Source organism: Urocitellus parryii, chromosome 5 (assembly GCF_045843805.1).
Source record: "Urocitellus parryii isolate mUroPar1 chromosome 5, mUroPar1.hap1, whole genome shotgun sequence".
Taxonomy (NCBI): Eukaryota; Metazoa; Chordata; class Mammalia; order Rodentia; family Sciuridae; genus Urocitellus; species Urocitellus parryii.
Window position 1 is genome coordinate 137,716,459 of NC_135535.1, and position 27,512 is coordinate 137,743,970.

General features: G+C 38.8%; 1 protein-coding gene across 4 annotated transcripts in view; it reads left to right on the forward strand.

Annotated features, from left to right (window-relative positions):
• The window catches only part of Sgms1 (sphingomyelin synthase 1), a 258,044-nt gene that overhangs the window by 209,691 nt on the left and 20,841 nt on the right, over positions 1-27,512 (forward strand). For all 4 annotated transcript variants that reach the window (XM_026408957.2, XM_026408959.2, XM_026408958.2 and 1 more), the window contains 2 exons: positions 1,352-2,204; positions 26,786-26,903. In XM_026408957.2, coding sequence (XP_026264742.1) covers positions 1,564-2,204; positions 26,786-26,903 — 759 coding nt within the window. In that variant the 5' untranslated portion in view covers positions 1,352-1,563. The remainder of the gene's footprint in view (positions 1-1,351; positions 2,205-26,785; positions 26,904-27,512) is intronic.

Here is a 27,512-nt window from a genome sequence, read left to right on the forward strand (position 1 = left end):
GTTAAGGAAATGATGTTATCATTAATTTTCAGCTCTTAAACTTCCAGATCTGTGTAAGCTTTTTTGCAGTTGACACATTGACCATATAAGGAAACAGTTAGCCTATAGGTTATTTTGTTTTGTTTTGTTTCAGTGCCGGGGCTGAACCCAAGACCCCTTGTGTGCTGGCCCTGAACCACATCCCCAGCCCTGGTAGAATTTTTTCATAGTGATATAAAGTGGACAGTGGCTGGTAGACATGATCGATAGTATGGGAAAGGTTAAAAGAGGGCCTGGATACCAACAGACCCTTTTGAAAATCAATGCTTTTTGAGCTAGGTTATGTTTCACCAATTTTCATTTTTTAATCATTGACAATAAAATCCTGTGAAGGAAATATTTTTGATTATCCTCATCCCCATTTTACAGATGAATGAACTGAAGCTCACATAATGGGTGGAAGGAAAATGCTGGGAGACAAACTGTGGTCTCTTTTCTGCTAAAGGCAGATTATATAGTTATATAAATTTATAAATTTTTGAATCTTTCTTTTGAATTTTCTCTATAGGTATGCCTTTTGATTATTGTGACTTAGCTGGTTAAGTATTTTTAATGAATAAATACACTAGTTTAGTGTATTTAAATTTAACCTGTAACTCTTCTAGACAGGCTACCCCTTGACTGAAGGCAAGTTCCTTGACATTTATAGAAGTAAGATTTTTCATTTATAAACGAGGGAGTTGGATCAAATCCTTCATTTTCAAACCATGGTGCATTCCACAGAATCCCCCAGGGGCTGGGAGTGGAAAGATCAACAAAGCAGGCATGCTGTCTCTCTCCCCTCCACTTCAGCCCAGGCAGCCAGATAGGTAACCTCTGATGGGGCTCAAGCACATTTGGAAAAAGGGATTCACTGACTTTTTGGTAAAACTGTAAAATTATTGGGCCAGATGATCTGCATTTCTGTAGTTTTCTCTGATATCTATTTAAGTTGCATATAGTATATGCATTTTCAAACATTCTTCACCAGATAGAATGATGGATTTAAAAAATTGCCGTATTCTTTCACATTATTAAGTACAAAGAGAATCAATGGTTTGTGTAGAGCCGTGTTCAAAGCACTATTGAATTATCCTTAGTAAGTACACCACTGGAGATCCTATAATACATGTGTGTTCTGACCTTATTCTTTTTCAGATCCAACTTAGTGCTGTCAGAGAAGACAAAAAACCAGAGAAATGGTGCTCCCTGAAACTGTTACATGTTTGAAAACTATGGAGTTCACAACTGACTTTCCATTTCTGTGTGCATGTGTTTTGGGGGAGTTGATATGGAAGTCCCAGTAGCCTAACCTTTTCTTTTGCTTCCACAGAAGGAAGAATTCTGTTCAAAAATGAGGTGAATGAATGCTCATGCACTCAGGAACCCTGGACAGCTTCATGAGGTATTTAACAACTGCTCTGACCATCTTGCCAAACAAGTCTCCACTCATGAGGCCCAATAAGATGAACCAGCCAAGGAGGGACAGTGTCCTGCCCTGTAGGAACAGTGACTGCTGACCTCTGAGAACAAGCTGGGGACTGCATGTCGTCTGCCAGTACCATGAAGGAAGTGGTTTATTGGTCACCCAAGAAGGTGGCAGACTGGCTGTTGGAGAATGCTATGCCAGAATACTGTGAACCTCTAGAACATTTCACAGGCCAGGATCTGATCAACCTAACCCGAGAGGATTTCAAAAAACCCCCCTTGTGCCGAGTCTCCTCTGACAACGGGCAGCGGCTCTTGGACATGATAGAGACCCTGAAAATGGAGCACCACATGGAAGCACACAAGAACGGCCATGCCAACGGACACCTCAACATTGGCGTCGACGTCCCCACCCCTGACGGCAGCTTTAGCATCAAGATTAAGCCCAATGGGATGCCAAATGGGTATAGGAAAGAGATGATAAAGATACCCATGCCAGAACTGGAGCGCTCCCAGTACCCCATGGAGTGGGGCAAGACGTTTCTGGCCTTCCTTTACGCACTTTCCTGTTTTGTTCTCACCACAGTGATGATCTCGGTCGTCCATGAACGAGTGCCTCCTAAGGAGGTGCAGCCTCCACTACCGGACACGTTTTTTGACCATTTTAACCGGGTGCAGTGGGCCTTTTCTATTTGTGAAATTAACGGCATGATCCTTGTAGGACTCTGGTTAATTCAATGGCTGCTCTTAAAATACAAGTAAGTAAAGTCAAAGCTCTAAGATGCGGTGAAAGAGGGGTTTATACTCCAGACATCTAGTAATTATTTGGAAGTGAAATTCATCAAGCAGTTGGAATCAAAGCATATTAACTGCTTTTTCTTTCATTTTTTTAACTACATACTCTGTTGAGCTAACTAAAATTCTGGCAGCTTTAAGAAAATGCTGTTAGTTCCCTGGTTTATTCAATATTCATATAGCATGACAACTAGGACTGTGAGAGATGGTGTTCTGTTTTCACTTAACGAGAAGGAAAACTCTCAGACATCTTTCAGAAAGTACTGGCTGATAAACAGCAGGTAAACCACCTAGTCTTGGTGTTATTAACTCAGGAAGTAAATGATTGGCAGCTGGCCTAAGTATTGCGCATGGTGGGGATAGTTTTCCCCACACAGTCAGACCTGGAACCTCACAGATACATATTGAAAGATGAGTTCAGAATAAGTATTCCACAGTGGCTTGGGTTGTTGGGAAAATGATATCCTTAGGATACGACTTGGGTAGGTGGAATGTGGAGGAACCTTGGTGATTTTGTCTTATTTGTTTTGTGGCAATTAAAGCAGTCTGTGACTATTCCATTCAAGTCTCTCAGGGCTATAAATAGGCACCTCCGTTTAGTTTTGTGTGGGTGCAAGTGGTTTTCAGGTCTCAAGCTCTAAAAACCCAAACATAGATTTCCAAAACCACTTACCTGGGTAACGACTTGTTGTTGTTAATTAATGCCCTTGTCTTTGGTGTCTGACTTTCCTCTGAGTGAAACATCTTTATGACGCCCTTGTGTGGGATTCTGGCAGCCATTCCTTGAGGAAGTTCAGTTCCTCTTGGTGAACTGTTTCATGACCCACAGTGCAGCTAAGTATTGAAGAGATCACCTTAACTCAAGAAAATAAATTGTGGAAATAGAGTTCATCCTGAACTGTCTCTGACAGAAATGATGGGATTTTTCCTGGTATTTTATTAAACTATTTGAGTTTTGTTTTATCTTATAAATTATATCTGTGAATGGAAATGATGAGAGCAGTTGCTCACTCTTGGCCAGGGAAGGACTATCTTAATCTAGATAAAAGTCATTGAAGTAGTCAGTGTTTATTTAGGGCTGGTTTGGCAATCCTAAAGTTTAAACAGAAACTGAAATAAAACTAGTGGTCTGGGCTACATTTGATTTGGTTGAAGAGCTGTTTCTGTTGCTTAGTTTTAAGAGGATGAAGGATATGTTTAGAAATATGGATGTTCAGAATTCCTTAAATGCATTCCTTTGGTTGCCAAACTTCAGTCCTGCTTTTTGAATTATAAACTTTTTGACTTCTCAACTTTTTTCCCTAAAAGCTCAATGGGGGAAAAAAAATGTTAGTTCTTCTCTACAAAGGAAAGTTTAACTTGAATTATGCTTCCTGGGTTTTTTTTTTTTTCCTGATGTTTGGTGTTTTGTTTTTGTGTGTTTGTTTCCTAAATTTTTATCAAAATTCTTCCATGCAGGCATATAATTTACTACTTTGGAATCTAGCTTTGAATAAATCACACATGATTCTCACAGAACTGTGGCTTTTAAATGAGTTTATTCTTGTTCAAAGGAACTGTCTTTGATATAGGACTATTTTCTTTAAAATGTTTATTTTTTCCCCAGCAAGAGATTTTCCTGAAATCTGCAAACTTTTTTATTTTATGTTTTCCTGGTACTTATTGCCAGTACTGCTGACACTTACATATTTAAATTGTTCAGCAATAAACTAGCCAATTTGTTTCTTTTACAGAATTAATCCAGGACTGGGATGCAGGCAGCCTGTCTTCCAGCCCAACCAGGGCCTAATGTGCTGAGTGGTTTGAGTGGATCCCTAACTATTTTTCTCAGAAAATAAGGTCCCCTTAAGTATAAACTTCTGTTGTCCTAGGCAACCATGTGTTCTTTGAATTTAACATTACTGGACATGCCACTCAGGTTCAGAGTATTTCTGTCTAGAATGCATCCAGCTAAGGATTCTTTAAAATCTTCTTTGAACCATGTGTGGTGGTGCATGCCTGTGATCCCAGCTGCTCCAGGAGGCTGAGGCAGGAGGGTCACAAGTTAGAGGCCAGCCTTGGCAACTTAGTGAGACCTAAAAATTTTAGAAAAGGACTCAGTGACAAAATGCTAGCTTAGCCTTTTTTGAGGTCCTTGGTTCAATCCCCAGTGGGGGACAGGGAGGTGGAGTCCTCCCTCTGGTTTTCACCTCTGGAAAGATAGGGATGTGGGAAGCGAATATTGTCCTAAACATCCCTGCCCCTGTCCTTTTACTGGGCCACACCACTGCTGTCCATCTCCCTCCTTGTGATCTCTTGTGAGTGTATGTGGCCCACCAGACGTATAAGAGATAAGAAGATACAGACTGACATATCACACAGTAGGTAGTGAACTGCATTTCCCTGGCTCTCATAAAGAAGGTTAAAAAGATCTTAATTAAAATTTTAAATTTTGTAGTGTCATAGTTCCCTTGTTGCTAGTTAATTACATATTATAGTATAGCAGTTTTATTCATGCAGCATTTTCAGGAAATAGATCCTTCTGGTGTGGAATGTTTTGTTTAACAGAGTGTTAACCTCTCCCTCTTTTTGTGTTTGACTCTCTTGAGTTCCGACCAGTCTCCCCACCATCCACCAGGAAGTTTATCACTTTAACAGCACACTTTACTCAGCTCCTTGGAATTAAACCTGTTTGGCTATTAATTCCCAATAGGGCCCTTGACTTTGATTTTAAGAGCCCTAGAGCCCTTAAAAAAATAGCATATTCCATCTTTCTTTTTTGTCCTCTACTTTTCAGAGAAGAAATGGGATGAAGCTGTAGAGGATGACTTACAATTGAGGAGTGAGACCACTGGAATTTAGCTAACGTTTCCCAGTAGAACACCCTGTAACTTGAGCTTGGAGGTGCTGGAAAACCTTAGAGCTTAAATTGTGACATTTGGCTCTCTCCTTATGTTGTATACAGTTGTTCTTTTCTGTGGAACATAGGTTCTGTTTTATTGCACTTAATTTCCCCTCATCTCATTCTTCACATCTTCCCGTCAAGTCTGGATGTATATATGTTTACATAAGCACATATCCTCGTGGGATTTCCATGACATTGAGAAGGGGAAAGCAGCAATAATACCTGTCCTTGAGAAATTCTTTGGTTTTTAAAATTGTAAATAAATGTTGTCTCCCCATTTAGAATTGGACTTTCAAGCCACTGACTAGGAAAAATTCCTGGGAATCTGCATTTGTGTCAGACTTCACTGCAAAACAGGTATCCCTTGTTTTAAGAAAGCATGATAAAAAATATATTAAACATACAGATTTGATAAAGCCTCAAGATTTAAAGACTTTGCATGGCTAAGTCGTAGTTAACACGGTGGCACCAATGTGTGATGTGTGTGCCTCCACTCTGTCAGGCCAGGGAGCATACTGTAGAATTTCCAAGTCAAAGGTTTACTAGTCACTAGAGGAATAATTATGACTGAGTGTGGTAATCAAGGTACCTCAAACTCAACTTGTCTGACGTCAAATATGCTAGCTTTGAAAACTTCCATTTTTTTTCCCCTTCCTCTCTGACCAGTGGCATTTATCAGAAACCTAAGAGGACTCCTCCCTTCATTGTCACTGAGTTGAGTCAGTTCCAGCTCTGTCAGTTCTAATTTCAGATACATCTCCTCTTTACACCCCAGGTTGGTGTTCTCAGTCAAGACTCACATGGAGAACCAGTTCCTCAGCCTGAGGTTCAGGGTTCTTCCTATTCCAGTCCCTGGCTAGCCTGCCTAACCTCTAGCTACTCCATTCCATGCTTCTCCTTGAACTAGCTCATTCTGTTACTTGTGTGTGTGTCTCCTTCACTACTAGATTTTAAGTTTCTCAAAAACTAGATCCCATTCATCATTCATCTTTATATCTTTCTGCCTGGTACAGAGTCTAGGACATAGAAATACCCAGAAAATGCTCTTTTAAAATGCATTCGTTCATTCAGCCTGTGTTCACTGAGCAACTTAGTATGTGTCGGGTACTTGTAGACCCTGGGGATGCTACATTGAACAGAGGACCTGGGATTCTCATGAAGCTTATCTTCTGGCTGGGGTAAGATGGCAGTAAACAAATGAATAGATGATAATAACTAATTTAAGGGAAATGGAGAAAAAGCAGCATAAAGGGCGAGTGTTGGAGATGGTGAGGAGGGATGGAGCTAGTAATGAGGTGACAGTTGAGCACATGAAGGAGAGTGGCATGGGGGCTTTTAGGGGAAGAGCAGTGCAGGCAGGAGACCCAGCAGGTGCAGAACTCCTGAGGAGCACCCAAGGGTCTCTGGGGCCCCTGAGCTGGTGGAGTGAGGACTCAAGAGGTCCGATGAGATGTGGGTGGTGGCTCATGCAGGACATTTGTGGGTGAAGAGTTGGGATTTTGTTTCCTGTGTGGTAAGTCATTTGAGGTGGAGGATGTGAGCAGATTTATATCTTGAAAGATTCATGACTGTGGCTGCAGTCTAGAGAACAGGGAAGCAGGATTTGAAGCAGGAGGACTGAATAGGTTGCCACTGTGGAAGTCCAGGTGGTTGAATTGATTCATGTAATGTTTGTTCAGTGAATGAATTTTGGGTGGGTGATGGGAAGTCCTGGCTTCTGTTGCATTTAGAGCTGCCCATCTTTTGTTGGGGTAAGACATTTTCCTGAAAGGAGTAGTGTAAGTCATTTGGGGATTGGGGAACAGATTGTATAAAATTCATTAAATATTGCAGGATAGTTGGTCCATTAGTGGTGGAAATTGTTTTAGAAAAAAGAAAAGGAGCCTTGGTCAGTTGGGTTGTGGGGTAGAGTTGAAAGAGCTTGGTAGTGGAGTTGTTTGGGGGATAGGGTAGAACATTCTGTTATAAACACTTGACAGAGACATAGTGAGGCAGGAAGGAACAAGTATAGTCTTCTGTATGTTTTTTCTGAGATTATATTCTGATAGAACTGGAATGGATTTTTAGATGTTTACTGGCCTTGTATATTCTATGTTCAGAGATTACTTGGGTAAGAACTTATCTTTTGTCATTTAAAAAATTTTTTTAATTGTCAATTAATCTTGTATTTTATTTATTTGGTTGTTTGTTTATTATACTGAGAATTGAACACAGGGCCTCACACATGCCAGGAAAGCACTTTATCACTGAGCCATAACTCCAGCCCATTTTGTTGTCATTTAAAAGTTTTATTTAATTAATTTTTTTATTTGGTGCTAGGGATTGAGCCCAGGGCCTTGCATATGCTAACCATGTACTTTACCACTGAGCTGTACCCCCAACCTTATTTAATATCTTTATTTCCCTTGAAGGCTTGGTTTTAGAGGCCTTGTCTGTTAGGTAGATTTCTGACAACATAAAACCATATTTTAACCTCTGATAAAGGATCTGGTTTGGAGGGCCTTATCTGTTAGGTGGGTTTCTACCAACATAAAAAACCGTATAGCATTTTCCTCTCTTCTGTGACTGGAATCTAATTCCCAAGGACAGAATCTTTGAGTTGATTGCAACTGCTTCTGTCAGATGCTAATTTGATTGTTTTGGGTTGTGTTTTATTTAACAGACTAGACTCTCCACTAACATTTATCTTTCATTCTACCCTATTTTAATTCCATCACTACTTCTTTTCACATTAAGTTGATTGAATCAAAGTACTTACTCATTCTTCTTCTAATCCCCAAGGAACTTTATGAGCCCAGATACTGTCAACATTTTTCCATTGTTTTATATCTTGATGGTTATGATTAAGTAAAGTTCTTAAAAGCACTTACTGATGTAGAGCATTTGATGTGAAGCAGGTCTTTTCAGGTTCCTGTTCAATAGTTTGTGCCGAAGCCAAGTGCCAATGACTCGGCTTGGCACAGAATCACGAGCCACCACACAGCTCTGTAGGTTCAAACAGCAATTCTTTATTCCGGATCTCACACCAGCCTCCACACACGTTCAGGGGCAGTCTCGTTCTGCCGCACACTTCACCTACTCCACGAGGCTTTTTCCAAAATCCCATTTTGAATCTCACGAGAACTCAACGGGAACAAGCAACAGGAACACCCTAATCCCAGCAGCAATAATCTTCAACCTCAACTTCCCTAAAACCCATATTCTTAAACCGGGAAACGCCTTAAACCGGGAACACCCTAAGCCCAAGGACCGGGATACTTCCTCAAACCTGCAGGATACTTCCTCAAACCTGGATCCACCCTCGATCACCTTGAGCAGGGTCATCTTTCTCAAACACACAAGCAAGGTCGCAGCAAATTTCCAAGGCAAGTCCATTTAACATGGGGTACACTGGCAAGGATTACGATGCGTCAAAACCTACTTGGTAATGGCCCTCAGCATCTCCCCCCTTCTGATTAATTAAACAACAAGCAATGTGGCTTAGGACCGTGCCTGGTAGGTTGTCCAATTCAACATGTGGTTCTTACCCGTCATGGGAGAGCTGACCTTTGGGCGTCAACTTCCTGTCTTAGGTTGAATCCACTGCAACCAGATCAACCCGTCACTGACTACCGGTCCAGCATTCAGCCATGCTTGTGGATAGGCCTAAGCACCAGTGGGGGGGTGAGGTTCTTGCCTCACCTCTGTTGGCCCCCAAATTTTAGACCATCACTAGTAGAAGGGAGGAAGACACAGAAATGCCAAGACACCAAGCCAATTGACGGCTCCTTTGGAAAAATTGCGTCACTGGTGACACCATCAGCAAAGATGCCAGTGTTACCACAATTAACATGGGGTGCGCTGGCAAGGAAATTGCATCACTGGTGACACCATCAGCAAAAATATGCCAGCAGTACCACAATTCGCTGCACCAGACGATAGTTCACAATGCATGCAACTGATATATAGTCCAGGCAAGTTCTGCAGGCAGTTCAAAGTGGAAGAGTCTATCAATATGTCCATTTCCTCCCAAAGTAAATCAAGTCCTTGATTGAGCATTACTTGTTGAGTTATATTCATTAATGCATCAGTTTATACAGTTTACTGTGATCATAGAAGCTGTAGTTTGGTTTTCTTAGTCTTCACAGGCACTGGGATGGAGATGGGAATTCTGGCAATGATGTTAAAGAGACATTATCCTGAACAGAATTATTAAATATAATGAAAAGGAAAAGTGAAAGTAAACAAACAGATCTGTTAATCACTTTTAAAAACAATAGCAAGCAAACAGATCTGTTAACCACCTTTGAAAACAATCATTAACAGCTGTTTACCTAATTTAGATTAAACCACTTAAATCACGTGAATAAAAAAAAAAAAAATTCGGATCCATTTTTTCATGAGCGCTCCTCAAATAAAAATATGGACATACACACATACAGACATACAACACAAAACAGTGCACACATAACATACAACATATAAGACAATAATAAGTAAAGGCCTTGTAGCTATACCTAGGTGAAATCTCCATTGCAATGTTTAAAAACTCAACAGTCAAAAAATAAAACACAGTCAAAAAACAAAACTGATCAGAAAAACATTAACCTAGGTTTGTATGAGCTCAAAAAATAAAATAGAACTTTATGATGTGGGAAAAATGCAATAATAAAATAGATATTGAAAAAAGCACCGTGGTTAATCACTGTCGCAGATGTAAGAATAGCCAAACTGGAGCTCTGGATATCAGCTGTTATGGATTTCAGTCAAATCATCTTCTTTTTCTGTAGAAATTGCTTTAGTTAGTGTCTCTGGAATCCAAATCGGCTGCTGTTCTCCCTGTAGAAACACAAAAATAAAACCCCGACTCCAGACAAACACTGGGTCAGGAGCTTTCCATTGTCCTGTTAGAATATCTTTCCAAAGTACCTTAGGCTTATGTACATTTTTCGGATACATATGTCTTTCCACAGCATTAAGTCCTGATGAATCCAAATTTAAAAAGTTTAGAGTAAAAAAGGGTTATTTTAAGTTTATCTTTGGGGGATATATACCCCTTTAAGATCCTTTTAAATTTAAGTCTTTCAAAAGCATTCTGCCTTAGTTTTAGAATTACTTTAATCCTTTTAATTTTTAGATGTGGTTTTAAACCATAGTTGTCTTAGCCTTTTGCATTTTCTATCTGAAATACCTTTACTTGACAATTTCAATCTTATTTCTATATTCTAGTTTTCTTCTAAGGTTTTTATATTTATCCTTAGTTGCTTTTTTCCTCTCCTAGTTTTCTTGTTTCCTATTTTGTGGGTTTAAAATTCTTGTCTTTCTACATCTTTATTATCTTCCTATATCTTTATCTTTCTATATCTTCTCTCTTTTTTTTTTACCTTTCTGTACTTCTGTTTTTGAAGTTTTCCACTTCAAATTTTTAATCTTCTTTATCTAAATCTTTTATCTTATTATCTTCCAGTTTTCATGGTTTTTTTTTCATCATGAAGGCATCTTAACCACCTTCAATTTAACCTTTTAAAATCTTTTGTAACATACTTAGACATTTTACAACTTTTTACTTTACCACAAAGATTATCTCATCTCCCTCTTTTTAGTTTAATAAGTACATTTTAATAGTTTGATGAGTAAAGCAATCTTTTTTTTTTCCGCCATGAAGGTATCTCGACCACTTTCAAATTAATCTTTTAAAGCCTTTCAATTATCATCTATACTGTACTTTTAAATGTACTTTTTTCACTACCTACAGCTTTACTCTTTAAAACGAGGCTTAGATTCTGTTTAAATCGCTTAATATTAGTTTACATGGCTGCCCTTCAACCAAAGGCTCTTTTTTACTCCATTGAGAAGCTTTGTCTCAATCTGCCATGTACAAATATCTTTTTCTTCTTTCTTCCTTTCTTAAGCTTTTAAAGTAAGTCTAGTTTCCTCAAAATCTTTTTAAATGGCATTTGACAACTTTTTACTTTACCACACAAAAATTATCTCATCTAGAAACATTTCTTTTTCCTTTAACCTTTTATATTAAAATATATTTCCACATCTTAAATATTTTTATATCTCTTTTCTAGCTATTAACCCTTTTTATAAATTCACATTCTGAAACAACCCTTATAAAATTACTGATTTAGACAAATTACTCCACTTTAATAAGATGAAATATTTTCATGTTTTCTAAGGTACTATTATACTGTAATTGAAACCCAACTGAAACTTCTTATACTCTCTGTATATAAATTACACATGATAGAATCTTAACTCTTAGTATTGTTTTAGCAAAGACACAGACCAAAGCAATATTAAACCTTTTTTTTTCCCATTTACCAATTTATGAAAACACACATAATGTTTAAATATATTACCTTATGGAACTTAATAAGTAAAGAGTACTTGATTTTATATTTAGTGGTTGATATTTTAACACTTTAGCTTGGTAATTAATCAGATGTCTGTAAAAAACAAGATCTTAGACAAATGTAGTAAACAGAACTAGCCATCTCTTTCTTGTTGAAGAAAAATCCTTCTACAGGATACCATGATGGTCCCATTGATAGACTTAATAACTCGTCTGTAAAAAGCCATGGGCTACATTTTTGTATTGTATCAACATATGCCCTAGCTGTTCTTGGTCTTACTGGGGTGCCTCCTTTCTCTAACAATTTGTCTTCCTCAGAGGCGAACAAATTCAAACCTTGAGTCAACCATTTTCCCCAGTTTGCCTGAGAAAGTTCTAGGAACAGGCAACTTGAAATAAAAACAAAATAAATCACAACAAGAACACATTGTTTTTTGAAATGGTCACCCATTTTTTTTTTTTTTTTTTTGCTCTCCTTCAGGAGCGAGCAAATTCACTTACCCCCAAGTTTCAGATGTTCCGCGTACGGGCCACCAAATGCCGAAGCCAAGTGCCAATGACTCGGCTTGGCACAGAATCACGAGCCACCACACAGCTCTGTAGGTTCAAACAGCAATTCTTTATTCCGGATCTCACACCAGCCTCCACACACGTTCAGGGGCAGTCTCGTTCTGCCGCACACTTCACCTACTCCACGAGGCTTTTTCCAAAATCCCATTTTGAATCTCACGAGAACTCAACGGGAACAAGCAACAGGAACACCCTAATCCCAGCAGCAATAATCTTCAACCTCAACTTCCCTAAAACCCATATTCTTAAACCGGGAAACGCCTTAAACCGGGAACACCCTAAGCCCAAGGACCGGGATACTTCCTCAAACCTGCAGGATACTTCCTCAAACCTGGATCCACCCTCGATCACCTTGAGCAGGGTCATCTTTCTCAAACACACAAGCAAGGTCGCAGCAAATTTCCAAGGCAAGTCCATTTAACATGGGGTACACTGGCAAGGATTACGATGCGTCAAAACCTACTTGGTAATGGCCCTCAGCAAGTTTGTTTTGTAACTTTCAGGAGAACCTTTTCTTAGCGTCATTTCACTTTCTTATAAATTATACTGTAGTTGACCAGAAGGCTAGTCTGTAATGGAACTTTGGGGCATCTTCACATTTAGTTACCAAGAATTATTAGACACTATGTACTAGGGAGGCAGCATCGAGCAGAACATTTGCATATTTGCATCAAGGTTATGTCCTGGGCAATTTTGTTTGCTCTCACAGTAACATCTCAGCTTTTCCAAGTGTGTGGTTCATGCTGTCTCCAAGTATAAAACGGATGAGAACAAAATTTTCTCATGTTACTGTAGCTTTTTTGGATAACTGCCATTATTTAATTGGCTGTCATATTCTTCTCTAGCAATAAAGCAAGGAGGATCTCAAGCATTGTCTCTGCCCCTACACGTGTTGCTGTGCCTCCTCTGCTCACTCAGTCTCTTTTATTCTGTTCCTTTTCATCTGTGTTGTCAAAAAACATTTTCATCCTATTCAAGAGACAAGTTCCAAAGTAGCTGATGTTGTAGTAACAATATTTTTTTACATTCATTGTGACATTTGGTTCAGTCAGTCCTTAAAATTAGTAGTGTTACGCTCACCTCTCAGAGAAAGTAACCAAGGAGAAGCTGTTGGCTTGCCCCCATCTCACAGCAGCCTACATTGGAGAATGAAGACCTCAGTCTGAACCCATCTGGAAATCCTAGCATAGTAAGCTGTTACATTAATGTACAATAACCCTGGCATAACAATCTTTGTCCTCTGAAAGTGTGTTTTCTTAGCAGATACAGTGACACAGATTTTATGTGCATAGGACAAATAGAATAAAACAGAGCAGTTCAGTGTCTTGGTTATAAGGTTTATGTGTTATGTACCATTCAGAAGACACGTGCATGTGCCCCAGAATGGGCCAACCAGCCTTGATAGCTGTCACATCTTGCTGCTCCCCAAATATTGTAGAAAATGTTCTTAGCTTGCTCCTAGCTGACTGCTGCCGTGCTGTCACCTCCCAGGTATGGCATGGCTCCTACTACCTCCAGTCTGGGAAGTCCCTTTCCTCTTTCTCCAGTGGACAGGCACATCCAGTTTCATTCTTTCTGTTTCTATCAAGTTTTCTCTCCTTCCTTTTATTCTGGCCCATCCTCTCTCTGGGTTCTGAGTCTGGGCTAAGATCGTTTCTCTCCTTTCCTGGAGGCCTTGCATGGTCTCCTCTCTTCTCCCCTCTTTTCTGAGGGACATTTGGGGGAGGAATTCCCTAGGGGCTGGATGGCCCATTTAGTATACCAGGTTGTTCCTTGCTTCTCGCTCTCACCTTAGGTGACTGGTGGTCTATCCGCTGCCACTTTTTCTGTTTTTTTCCATTTTAGGTCACATGACCTAAATACTAGTCTAAGCCCTAGAAATTGGAGGGAAATTGGATTCATCCTGGACAGTCTCTAAATTCGTTAATCCCAGCAATTTGGCTTTTAAGATACCTTAAGCATTTTAAGAGGCTTCTTAACAGGATAAAATGGAGAGTAAAACAACGTAGAGAGAGAGAGATACAAGAAGTGACAGCTTTCATGAGTTAATTTTTATTTATAGTACTAAAGAAAACTGAAGTAATGCATCTTGCTTGTAGGCAGGTTAGAAGATAATGGTAAATGGTACTGTTCAAATGTGTCCTCCAAAAGCTCACACGTTGGGAGCTCAATGCCCAAATACATGTTAATGGTATTGGGAGGTGGTGCCTTTGGGGATTAATTAGGATTAGATGAGATCATGAGCATGAGGCCCCCATCATCTTTAGCATCTTCATAAGAAGAGGAAGAGACACCCAAGCTAGCATACTTGCTGTTCCACCCTGTGGTGCCTTCACCATGTTATGGTGCAGCAAGAAAGCCCTCACCCGAGGCCAGCACCTTACTCTTTCAAAATTCCCAGCCTCCAGAACCATGTGCCAGTGAACTTCATTTCCCTACGAATTACCTGATCTCAGGTATATATTGTTTGTTTTATATCCATAATAAAAAAAATGAACTAAGACAATAAATATATAGAAAAAAGTCATAATCTTACCAGAGATAAATAATGCTAATTTGGGGGTTCATATCCTCTTTATTAATCTTTTTCTCTATGTGCTCTTAAATGTGTATTTTTGAGTGGTTTTATTTTTGCCTTGTGTTTTATACCATGCCTAAGTGTTCTCTTTTACCATCAGTGATGTCTAATCATAATCTGATTTTTTTTCTTCATCCCTCCCCAGGGACACTTTACCACTGAGCTACATCCACAGCCCTTTATATTTTTTATTTTGAAATGGGATCTCACTAAGTTGCAGAGGCTGGACTTGAACTTACGATCCTCTGCCTTAGCTCCTGAGTAGCTGGGGTTATAGGTGTTGCCACTGTGCCTGGTGATGATCTGATTTAGAAATCACTACATCTGTCTCCCACCCCTCTCTTCAGACCATGACTGAGGTGGTTATGGAGGCTCATCCTTGATTTAGATCCTGTCACCTACTTGCTGGGTGACTCTGGTCAAGCTTCTTACCTCCTATAGTAGCATTGTTTCCTCACCTACCACCTGAGAATGACAGTAATGGTTTCTGCCTCAACCCTTTTATGAGGACTGAATATAAAGTATGTAGAGAGCATTTCACAAAGTACTTGGTGCCCAGGCCTGCCCTATCCCCTTCTTGGTAAAGAGCCTGCTTTTCTCCCTGGTTCTCAGTTCAGTGTCCTATTTTGTCTTCTTTTCTGGATAATCTCTTCCATCACATCGGGTCTGTCTCACCAGTTCTGTTCCTGCCATAGATCTAACCTTCTTCTCTGACCCTTGTCTGTCATGGAGCCTCTTACTGGTCTTTATTGCTCTTAAGTCACTTTGCAACTTGGCCAACAGAGTGTGTTACTCTAAGACTAACTCATGGGACTCTTTTCCTACCTCATGTAATTTTTTTTTAATTTTAGTTACACATGACAGTGGAATGTGTTTTGGCAGAATATACGTACATAGAGTATAACCTATTCTATTTAGGTCGCCACTCTTGTGGTCGTACATGATGTGAGTTACCCTGGTCGTGTATACAAATACAAAGCTAGGAAAGTTATGACCAATTAATTTCCTAGACCCCTCCCACACCCTTCCCTTGGATTCTCTTTGTCTAATCCACTTCTATTCTTCTCTTCCCCACCCTCCCTTGTTGTGGGTTAGCATCCACAAATCAGGGAGACCATTCGGCCTTTGGTTTTTTGGGATTGGTTTATTTCACTTAGCATGATATTCTCCAGTTCCATCCACTTACTAGCAAATGCCATAATTTCTTTCTTCTTTATGGCTGAGTAATAGTTCATTGTGTGTATATATACCACATTTTATTTCTTCGTTCATTTATTGAACAACAGCTAAGTTGTTTTCATAGCCTAGCTTATTGTTAATTGAGCTGCTATAAACATAGATGTGGCTACATCATTGTAATATGCTGTGTTTAAGTCCTTTGGGTATAGACCGAGGAGAGGGATAACTAGGTCAAATGGTGGTTCCCTTTCAAGTTTTCTAAGGAATCTCCATACTGCTTTCTACCACCTCATATAGTTTTAAAGCCTTTGTCCTCATAGTGACCCAGTGGGTCCCATCCCACCAGACCCAGTGGTTTCTTCTCCACCCTGTCTCCTCTTGGTCTTTGCCCCTCCCACCTCTTGCTGGTCAGCAAACACTTATATCTGCTAGGCTCTGGAATCTTTTCCCACAGATATTTTCATGGTTAACTCCAACAGAAGGAGACCTTCTCTGACTAACTTAATCCCAAGTTGTTACCTTTCTTTCCAGTGACCCTGTCACTTATTTTTACCATTTAGCATATATCTAACATGCTCTGCATTTTACATATTTACTTGCTTATTGTCTACCCCGCTACTGTAACAAAGCACTGTGAGGCAGGTTTTTCCACTCTGTTTACTGCTGGATTCCCAGTGCCTAGAATATAAGCCAGTACAGGCATATTCACCATAGAAATGAATAAATAGGGATAGCTGGTAGCATTTATCACATGTTGCATATGCTAGTAACTGTGCCTAGAATTCAATCAATGTTAGCTACTGCTGGTGATGTTTGTGGTTATTATATCTTTAGAAGTTTGTTATGATAGCATGTTACTCATTGCTCCAGACCAAGAACAAACAGTAATCGTTCAGTTCCACTAGCTGTGACTGGACAAGCCCCTAAGGTAGCAATTCAGGGTGAGTAAGTTTTGATGAAAGAAAGAAATGAGGAAAGATCTGAGTATACATATACATTGTATCATTTACATATGAATCTACATATTTACATTTTGAATTTATAATACCTACATTTATGCGTACATATATCTACGCATACATAGATATTTTGTTGATAACCTAAAATACCAACAAAGGAATGTGACTTTTTCATTTCGTATGGTTTTATATAGGAGTTTCTGGATGATACTTCTCACCTGTCTCAAGTAGATCATCTTGATCTTTTATTTCATCTTATTATATTTTTCTTTACATTCTGTTATATTCTATATGTGACCCTGGACATAATATTTTTGTAAAGCCAAATAGAGCAGGGGCAATTTTATTATATGATCCTTGCTTTGCAAATTACCCACATCAGTATGGATTATTACCTGAGCTTAGTTAGCCCTTGAATTATGTTGCAGATATTGTATAGAGTGCATAGGAGCAAAAACTCCTAGCTGCTAACCTCCTTCTTGAGCAGTTGATGGAAAGTCTAGAGACCTAGGTTTTCTGGTTACGCTTTCATTGACTGCCTATGGCCAGGTTAGTACTTAAACTCGTAATACTTTAATATCCTCTTCTGTAAAATGGGATAATAATACATGCTAAACAGGAATATGATTAGGATAATAACAAAGATTGCTTTGAGTTGGGTGTTTTAAAGGCAAAAGAGCACTGTGCATGTACAGGCACATTCTGGCCTAGAAGCTCGGGTGTGTCTCTTTTCCTTAGGCATAAATGGTCATTGCCCTCTAAGTTCCTGAGAAATATTAAATGAGTTCTAAATCTCCCAGGAGAGCATTTATTTTTCTTGTTTGTTCTTCAGCATTCAGCCTTGCCCTTTCATTTGTTTGACTAGCCTTTCCCCTGCCAAAGTACTGAACTCCAAGCACTGGGGATTCATGCTCTTCCCTCTGGAGCTGTGGGGAGTGCCCAGACCGTGAGGTGGAGTGCCCACACGGGGCATTCAGGATGCAGGAGTGTAAGGGAGAAAGATGGCAGGATGCATGGTCCCCAGGGGTTGACAGGCCTTGTTGGATGAATGGAGCCATCTTAACAAATGTTTTAAATTAAGTCAAGGATGTGGGGTAAAGGGATAGTGAGCATCAAGGGCGAGGAATTCTGACAGCTCACTGGAAGACTTCGTAGGACAAACATTTGTAGAAAAAAAAAGGACTTTCAGAGAGAGTCAGAAGTAAAACTACAAAGCACAGAAAGGTATTGTTGTGCTGGTTTCACAGATTCCAGTAACAGTCTCCCTGGGAATAAAAGATGAGTAAGGCCCAGCTCTCCCTGAGGCCTGCCTCTAATAGAGAGTGAGACGTGGTCTCTGTCAGGAGAGGTGATGGCAGTCTCACTATTAAAATACAGCTAACCCTCCAAGTTCATGGATTCTGCCAACCTTGGATCAAAAAAATACTCTGGGGGAAAAAAATTACATCTGTACTGAACAAGCAGAGACCTGTTTTTTCTTGTCCTTATTACCTAAACAATGTGGCAGAGCAGCGACTTACATAGCATTTACGTTGTATTGGGTAGTGTAAGCCATCAAGATGATTTAAAATATAGGAGAGGATGTGTGTGTGTTCTGTAAGGGACTTGAGCATCGTGGGTTTTGGTATCCCAGGGGCATCCTGGGGCCTCCTCTCAGGTGTGCCACAGGGCAACTGTACCATAGAATAGAAACGAAGTTCTGAAGTGGTTGGTAGGGATGGTGTGGCTCTGTCCAGATGGGGACTCTGGCATGCTGGAGGTGAACAGATAGTGATAAACAGACTCGTGGGAGAGACCAGGGAAAGAGATTGGTAGGCAAACATGCCTTTTCTTGCCCAGGCAGGAGGATTTCTGTCTGAAAGATAAGACAGAGGAAGTGGCTCAGAGTCCAGAGTCGTTGAAGGGAGTTGAAGGGCGCTCGCTGTGAGGAGAGTTTGGGAGAGCTAAAACCTGGGAGTTGATAGCAGTTGTCATAATCCAGGGAAACAAGGAGGTTAGTAGCAAAGAATTAAAGGGAAGAAAACAGATTTAAAAACCTCTTTGGAGTTAGCTCAGATTTCAGAATGTGGGAATTGAGGAGTGGGGAAAGGTTTTTCTCTACACTCTGTTATATTCTATATGTGACCCAAATTTAATAACCAATATGATTATTAAATTTGGACTTTGAAGAAATGAAAACAGAAAAATGAGATAGAGGAAGCAGGGGACTACATGAGAGTAGGCCGTCTGTGGACGAAATGTCCACACGAGGCAGAGTGAGAGACTGTGTTCCAGGAAGAAGGCAGAAGATGGAGTCCAGACAGAGAACTACCAGGCCGGAGATCCTCTCCAAGGCAGAGGGAATTTGCAAGGTGTGATCAGAGGGTATCAAGGGCGAAAGCAGAAGTCTGGAGAATGATGGGAAGAGCAGAGGGAGGCAGAGGTCGAGAGAGGCCAGGCAGATCCAGGGCCTTGTGAAGGATTAGGAGTTTATTCAAGGTATCATTGATAACCTTTGGGGAGCTTAGAGGACAAACTCTGTAGAATATTTTTTAAAAGATGATTATGAATGCTCTGTGCAGAGTAGACTTTGGGGAGATGTCTGTTCAGGCTGCTGTAACAAAATACAGTAGTCTGGGTGGCAAATACAACTTCAGTTTATTTCTCACACTTCTAGAGAGTGGGAGTCCAAGGTCAAGGCATAGGCTGCTTAGTGTGTGATGAGAGTCCCATTCCTGGCTACTGACGGCTCCTTCCCACTGTGTCCATGCCTAGTGGAAGGGGATCAGCTAGCTCTCTGCAGTGTCCTTTTATAAGGGCACTAATCCCATTCTGAGGCTCTGCCTTGGTGATCAGATTTCAATATAGGAATTTGTGTTGTCCATGGATATTCAGACCATAGCCCAGAGGTGAGAATGGCATTCAGGACAATGGGTGGAAAGAAGTGCCATGTGTGGAAGTTCTGGTGACATAGAAGGTTGGAAACTGGATGACATTTGAAAGACAGATTAAACACATGAGGTGTGGCCAAGGCTGTAAACTGTAATGAAAAGTGGACACCTGAAATTTTGCATATCTGTGTGACCTATTAGAATTTTTCCAGTGCTTTAATAACCAATATATTATTAAATTATTATGAAAACATTTATTTTGTAGAGTTCTGGGCAGTATGAAATATGACATAAAACTTATTAAAATTTGAGTTGTAACTTTTTTATTTTTTATTATTTGTTTTAATTAGTATACATGAAAGTAGACTGCACTTCAATACATCATATATAATGGAGTATAATTTCTCATTCCTCTGATTATACATGATGTAGAATCCTACTGGTCATATAGTTATATATGTACATAGGGTAATAATGTCTGATTCATTCTACTATCTTTCCTACCCACATACCTGCTCCCCCCCCCATCTCCCTCTACCTAATCTAAAGTAACTCTGTTCTTCCCTAGCCACCCCCATTGTGAATTAACATCCACATATCAGAGAAAACAATTGGCCTTTGGTTTGGAGGGATTGGCTTATTTCACTTAGCATGATAGTCTCCAGCTCCATCTATTTACTAGCAAATGCCATAATTTTATTCTTCTTTAAGGCTAAGTAATATTCCATTGTGTGTGTGTGTGTATAAACATATCACATTTTTAAAATCCATTCATCTGTTCAAGGGCACCTAGATTGGTTCCATAGTTTAGCTATTGTCATTTGAGCTGCTATGAACATTGATGTGGCTGTATCACTGTAATATGCTGATTTTAAGTCTTTTGGTTATAAATCAAGAAATGGGACAGCTGGGTCAAATGGTGGTTCCATTCCAAGTTTTCTGAGGAATTTCCGTATCACTTTCCATAATGGTTGCACCAATTTGCATTCCTACCAGCAATGTATGAGTGTACCTTTTCCCCCACAACCTTGCCAACATTTATTATTGTTTGTATTCTTGATAATTGCCATTCTGCCTGGGGTGTGATGAAATCTAAGAGTAGTTTAGAGTTGAGTTGCATCTCTCTAATTGTTAAAGATGTTGAACAGGGGCTGGGGACGTGGCTCAAGCAGTAGCGCGCTCGCCTGGCGTGTGTGCGGCCCGGGTTCGATCCTCAGCACCACATACCAACAAAGATGTTGTGTCCGCCGAGAACTAAAAAATAAATATTAAAATTCTCTCTCTCTCTCTCTCTCTCTCTCTCTCTCTCTCTGTCTCTCTCTCTGTGTCTAAAAAAAAAATCAAGTGGGAAGAAGGAAATAAAAAGAGGAGATCATGAAATCATACCATACAAAACATGCAGTATGAAGGATCAATAAAGCTAGAAGTTTATTCTTTAAAAAAAAAAAGATGTTGAACATTTTTTCATAAATGTGTTGATAGATTGTATTTCTTCTGTGAAGTGTCTGTTCAGTTCCTTAGCCCATTTATTGATTGGGTTATTTTTTGTTTATTTGTTTGTGTTTTTTGATATCTTTATATATCCTGGAGATTAATGCTATATCTGAGATGTATGTGGTAAAGATTTTCTCCCATTCTGTAGGCGCTCTCTTACATTATTGTTTCCTTTTTAGTTTGAATCCATTTCATTTAATGATGATTTTACTTCTTGTGCTTTAGGGGTCTTGTGCTTTAAATAATTCAGATCCTAGGCTGACCTGGTGAATATTTGGGCCTACTTTTTCTTCTCTGTTCTAGTGCCTAAATCTTTGATCTACTTTGAGTTGATTTTTGTGTAGGGTGAGAAATAGGGGTTTAATTTCATTTTGTTATATGTGGATTTCCAATTTTCCCAGCATCATTTGTTGAACAGGCTGTCTTTTCTCCAGTGAATGTTTTGATCATCTCAATAGATGCAGAAAAAGTACTTGACAAAACATAGTACCCCTTCATGTTCAAAACACTACAAAAACTAGGGATAGTAGGAACATACCTCAACATCATAAAAGGTATATATGCTAAGCCCAAGGTCAACATCATTCTAAATGGAGAAAAATTGGAAGCATTCCCTCTAAAAACTGGAACAAGACAGGGATGCCCTCTTTCACCACTTCTATTTAAAACTCTAGCCAGAACAATTAGGCAGGAAAAAGAAACTAAAGGGATACGAATAGGAAAAGAATTCAAAACTGTCACTATTTGCCAATGATATGATTCTATATTTAGAACAGCCAAAAAATTTCACCAGAAACTTCTAAAACTCATAAATGAATTCAGCCAAATAGCAGGTTATAAAATCAACACCCATAAATCAAACATGTTTCTATATATTAGTGACAAATCTACTAAAAGAGAAATTAGGAAAACAACCCCATTCACAGTAGCTTCAAAAAAAATAAAATAAAATACATGAGAATCAATTTAACAAAAGAAGTGAAAGACCTCTACAATGAAAACTATAGTACACTAAAGAAAGAAATTGAAGAAGACCTTAGAAGATGCAAAGACCTCCCATGCTCCTATAAAGGGAGAATTAATAGTCAAAATGGCCATACTATCAAAAACACCATACAGATTTAATGCAATTCCAATTAAAATCCCAATGACATTTTTCATTTAAGTAGAAAAAACAATCATGAAATTTATTTGGAAAAATAAAAGACCCCAAATAGCTAAAGCAATCCTTAGCAAGAAAAGGGAAGCAGGAAGCATCACTATATCAGACTTTAAACTATACTACAGAGCCATAGTAACAAAAACGGCATGGTAATTGTCACCAAAACAGACTCGTAGACATGGTATTGTCACCAAAACAGACTCTGGTAGACCAGTGATACAAAATAGAAGACACAGAAACAAACCCACATAAGTACAGTTATCTCATACCAGAAAAAAACACCAAAAACATTCACCAGAGTTAAGTAACTTTTGAAATGTAAACAAAATGTGATAGTATGTTAACTTGCCTGTTAGTACTCAACAGCGGGATTTGTTACCTAATGTGAAATAATTTTGTCTAAATGTTATTGTGTTATGTACTATATCTACATTTCACTTCAGACTCTAAACCTCAGTTTTCCCATCTGTAGAATAAGGGCCATAGCCACACATTGCTGGGTGTTGTAGGAAGTAAATGGCACAGAGCTAGACATGTAAGAGCAATTTGGCAAAACAGTTGGTACTGTTCCTATCACCCCTGATATCTTACTAACTTTATTTGGTAGTGTGGTAGTTAGAAAAATGAAATTATTTTATTCAGAGACAACTTTTTAAGAAGAAATGTCGAAGAAATCACAGTTGATGAGTATTCTGGTGACCATTCTCGGTTGTTTTCCATAGCCTTTCCATTTATTCCTAACCCACTTCTCTGGCAGTGTCCTTTTTCTCCTTTTGCTGATGAGGAAACTAGTTTTCAAGGAACTTCATTGAGATGGTCAAGGTCACCAAATGAACTAGCCTCCAACTAAAGATACTGCTCAGCTAGTGCCGTTGTGTTTCACATGCTGGAGTCACTCAGCAGGAACCTGAGTTACACACTGGCCTTGAGGACTGCACCAGAGACAAGTGTCTCCTTGACTCTGTATCAGGGTTCCTGTGCTCTCCCTTGTTTATTTGCCTCTTAGCTCCACTACTGTGTGCCAGGTCCTGTTTCTGAAAGCCAATAGCTTCACAAAGAGCCAGAAAAAAATGTCTAATTGGAGAAATGGATTAGAAATAATGGAAAGTCTATGAAATAGGACCAGGAATGGTACCATTATACTCATTACCTATAATTTCTTTAAAAGTTTTTTTTCTTATTAGAAAATATAAGAATTTGGGTAAATGAAATAATTTTATTTAAAGTCAATTATGACACTATCAAAACTCTTTTTTTTCAATTGAGGTATTTCTTCAGGGGTCATATTATTAGCAAATAGTCAGATCTCTCCAATACGCCCAGAGTTGTGTATGTCTTCCTATTGTGGATTATTTGAAAGAGACATTGTGGGAAATAAAAGAACTTTCCAGTATTTTAGTTGTACTTTATAGTCTATTAATTTCTTTCATTAACCATTTTTTAAAAATTTTAGACTATCATAGCAAATGCCAAAAATGTTATAGTTGTGCTGTTTTAAGCCTAGATTTGGCAAAATGTAATCTACTTCGAGCATGTTTTTGTTTTCTAGATAAGGGGTATTAAAAAGCATAAAAGGGAGCTAGTGGGTGAAGCTCAGTAGTAGAGCACTTGCCAAGCATTCAGTAGGCCCTGAGCTCAATCACCAGCACCTCAAAAAAAAAAAAAAAAAAAGGTTTAATAATAAGTCACCTGGGGGCTGGGGATGTGGCTCAAGCGGTAGCGCGCTCGCCTGGCATGCGTGCGGCCCGGGTTCGATCCTCAGCACCACATACCAACAAAGATGTTGTGTCCGCCAAGAACTAAAAATAAATAAATATTTAAAAAAAAAATAATAAGTCACCTGTATAACCCACTGTTCTAGCAAGTCTTAAAAATAATCTACAGAATATGAACAACTTTCATTCATATTTCCTTATAATCAAATTTAACAGGTATGTTTTTCTTTTCTCAGAAAAAATAATAGTGAACCTTATGCTTAAATATTTAAGAAAAAATAGGTAATTATGTCCAAATACAGCTTTTTGAGATGCTAATTATTGCTGAGTGTGAGCACACAGGACGCGTGGCAGGAGAGGTACATCCCATCTGGGAAGAGAGAACCAGGGGATTTTGAGGATGATACCATGCATCTTCTTATTGGTATTGGATTAATCTCTTAATATCTAATTAACGTTTCTTTTGTGGTTCTTTTTCTTTTCTTTTTTGTAACATCTTGTGAGCTTTTAAACCTTTAAGTAACTAAGAAATCCAAATGTGTGAAATTCTTTGATTAAGGAAGCAAATGCCCAGAAGTGTATACAGTTCTTTGAAACACTGTTGTGCTCTACTTTTTAACTTTGGTGGTAGGAGATCCTTGTTTAACATTACACATTGAAGACATTCTAAGCTTAATTTCAAAAAGATTAAGTAAATACCAAAGATCAGAAAATTCTTAACAACCACTTTGAACTTGTCACCTTATTATTAACATTGATAAATTCACATGAATAACTTCATTCCATTTTTTTTATACTTCGAGTCAAATAGTAAATGTAACTGAACATGCATTGTTTTTAGTTAATTTTTTTTTTTAAAATGAGTTGCCTTTTTTAGTCCTTTATCACTTTTTTCATACTCCTCATTGTCAAGATAACTGAAATCACTTCAGGCTACTCATATGACTCAAGTTTGAGATTTGGAAATAGATGTTGAAGTGAGTGTGGTTATCTTTTGTGTGCAGTGAAATAATCGGGCAAAATGATTTTAAGATAGTGTTGTTTACCAAAAGCAGTAATTTTATTTCTCTTCCTCTAAAGACTTCCAACAGGTCTAGTTTTGATGTTTTCTCTCATATAGATCAGGTGAAATTGCAAATAATTTATGTTTGAGAGAGCATTTTCTTTTTAAGAAAGACAGCTGTTAGAGTTCACCACAGCACAATTTACTTTCGTTTTTCTTCTATGGTATTCTGGACATCATTTATAGACAGGCATTTTTCTTTAGTTTTGTCTCACTATTCAGTTATGTTTGTGCTTTTCTTTATACTTGAAATTAGAGGCACATGCCTTTCCAAGACAACTGTATGCTGAATAAGTTCTTGTCTTCTTCACCAAGAGAAATAGGCAAAGACATCTTCTGTGGCAGATGTTTCTGACCGAGTTTATAAAATGTAGATAAGGAGACAAAACATCCAGATTATAGTGATAAAACCCAATTGACTCTGTGTATGTAAATGAAATGCTACCACAGTTTTGTATTTTTTAAAATTAATTTTAACCATACAAATAACTTTATCATTTCATTCCTCTTGTTAAAACAAAAAGTATGAATGAGACAAATTTTTCTGTAGCTACCACACTTTGGTAGGCATGTCATCCTGCATAAAAACCGCTACACTGCGTAACTATAGAATGACTCAATGTTCATATCTAAGAGGAAAGCCTATCCACTATTTCTAAGTGTTTCATGTTATTCGAATCAGGTTGCTCTAGGCCAAGGAAAACTTGAATCTCCAGGGTTGAGGAAGAGGAGATTCAGAGGACATGGTTCTGACCTGTGATAGAATGGGAGGAAGGTAGAGCAGGAATATTCTTGTCCAAGGAGACACTTAAGATTATTCTGCTGAGGTTAAGTCGTACAAACTTAGGTGGAATTTGATATTAGGAGAAGTTATCACATTCAGTATACATGTTCACATGTGTACATCAAATAATTTCATTAGAGCCACTGATAAAAACTTTTTCAATTTCTTGCTTAGAGTTTTATTCATCAATATGGCTATTTGTTTGGTAGATACTATTTATACCTACTAAGTAGTAGGAATTTTCCATGCTTTATTTTTAAGGCTATTATCCCTACTTTACTGATGAGAAAATTGAGACTGAAAGAAGTAAATAGTCTATTCTGAGGCCCATAGTGATTGGGAAGTGGAGTGGGGGTTGGATTCTGTCTTCCACATGGGTTCTTCAACTTGACACTGTGTTGCCTAAGAAAATTGGTTTCTTGTATGTACATGTATAATTGCTTAATGTCTTTTAACTCATTGAATGGCATAAAAATTTTAAATTCTCATTCTAATGTCATTCTGATTTTCTGGGCATCATCCCTTTTTTGACAGAGAAGATACTTTATGTTTAATCAGAGGTACTGAGTAGATTCAGCTCACCCATCATTTGAATGACAACTCAGGTTTAAAGCTTCATGAATCCTAATTAATAGCAGCATAGCGCAGTTTGAATTCTTTTTGACCAACGTGTGTGTGTGTGTGTGTGTGTGTGTGTGTGTGTATTGGGGTGGAACCCAGCCCAGGGCCTCATGCATGCTAGGCAAGTACTGAGCTGTGCCCTTAGCACCAGTTAATTTTTTTTTTTTTAACACAACACATTACCCTCCAAATCCTCAAGTTACAACATTCTGTTATCAAGTTCTCAAGTACTTTTTTGGGTTTGTTTTGTTGGGTCATTAAAAACTTTAAATGAACCTGCAGAATTTCTTGACTGAGAATCTGCCCTGTTTTTCCCTTTTTCTAGGTCTATTATTAGCAGAAGATTTTTCTGCATAGTTGGCACGCTGTACCTGTATCGGTGTATTACAATGTATGTAACTACACTCCCAGTACCCGGTATGCATTTCAACTGTTCTCCGAAGGTAAACTATTCCTCACTGTAATTTCCCTTTTTGTTTGTTTCTGGTCTTGCCAGGGGCCCCTGTGCCTAAGGCTGAATGTGAGCATTTCTTCAGAATACAGTCAAGTCCCTCCACCCTCATCTGGGAAAGTCACTAAGCAATAGGGCCAGGCAGCCACACCCTTCTCAGCACTTCCAGTCCCGCCAGTGCCTCCCAGCTGGGGAAGTTTGTGGTCTAGTTAGTGTTCGGGAAGCAGTTGAGCTTTGCGTGTGGGTGTAGCTCTTTGGTTTCCTGCCACACTTTTAAAATATCATTCACTCCCTTGACACAGATCCAGAGGCTTTTGTATGCTTCCTCCCTCTCCTAGATAGGAAGCTCAGTTCCAAATGATATTCTTTTCTGCTTCTTTCTATTAATCCCTACCGCAGAGCAAGCAAGAGAATTATTCCTATCCCCTGGAAGCCCTCTGCTAATTCACATAAGGTCGCTGTTCTCTGGAAGTACATATGGCCTTGTATCTACAACCTCTCTGGTAACATAAAAGTTTTTAAGAATTTTTCTCTACTTATATCATCTCTGCCTTTCTGCTGGGTGCACGTAATACTCTTTATACAACTTGGTCTTGGGAGA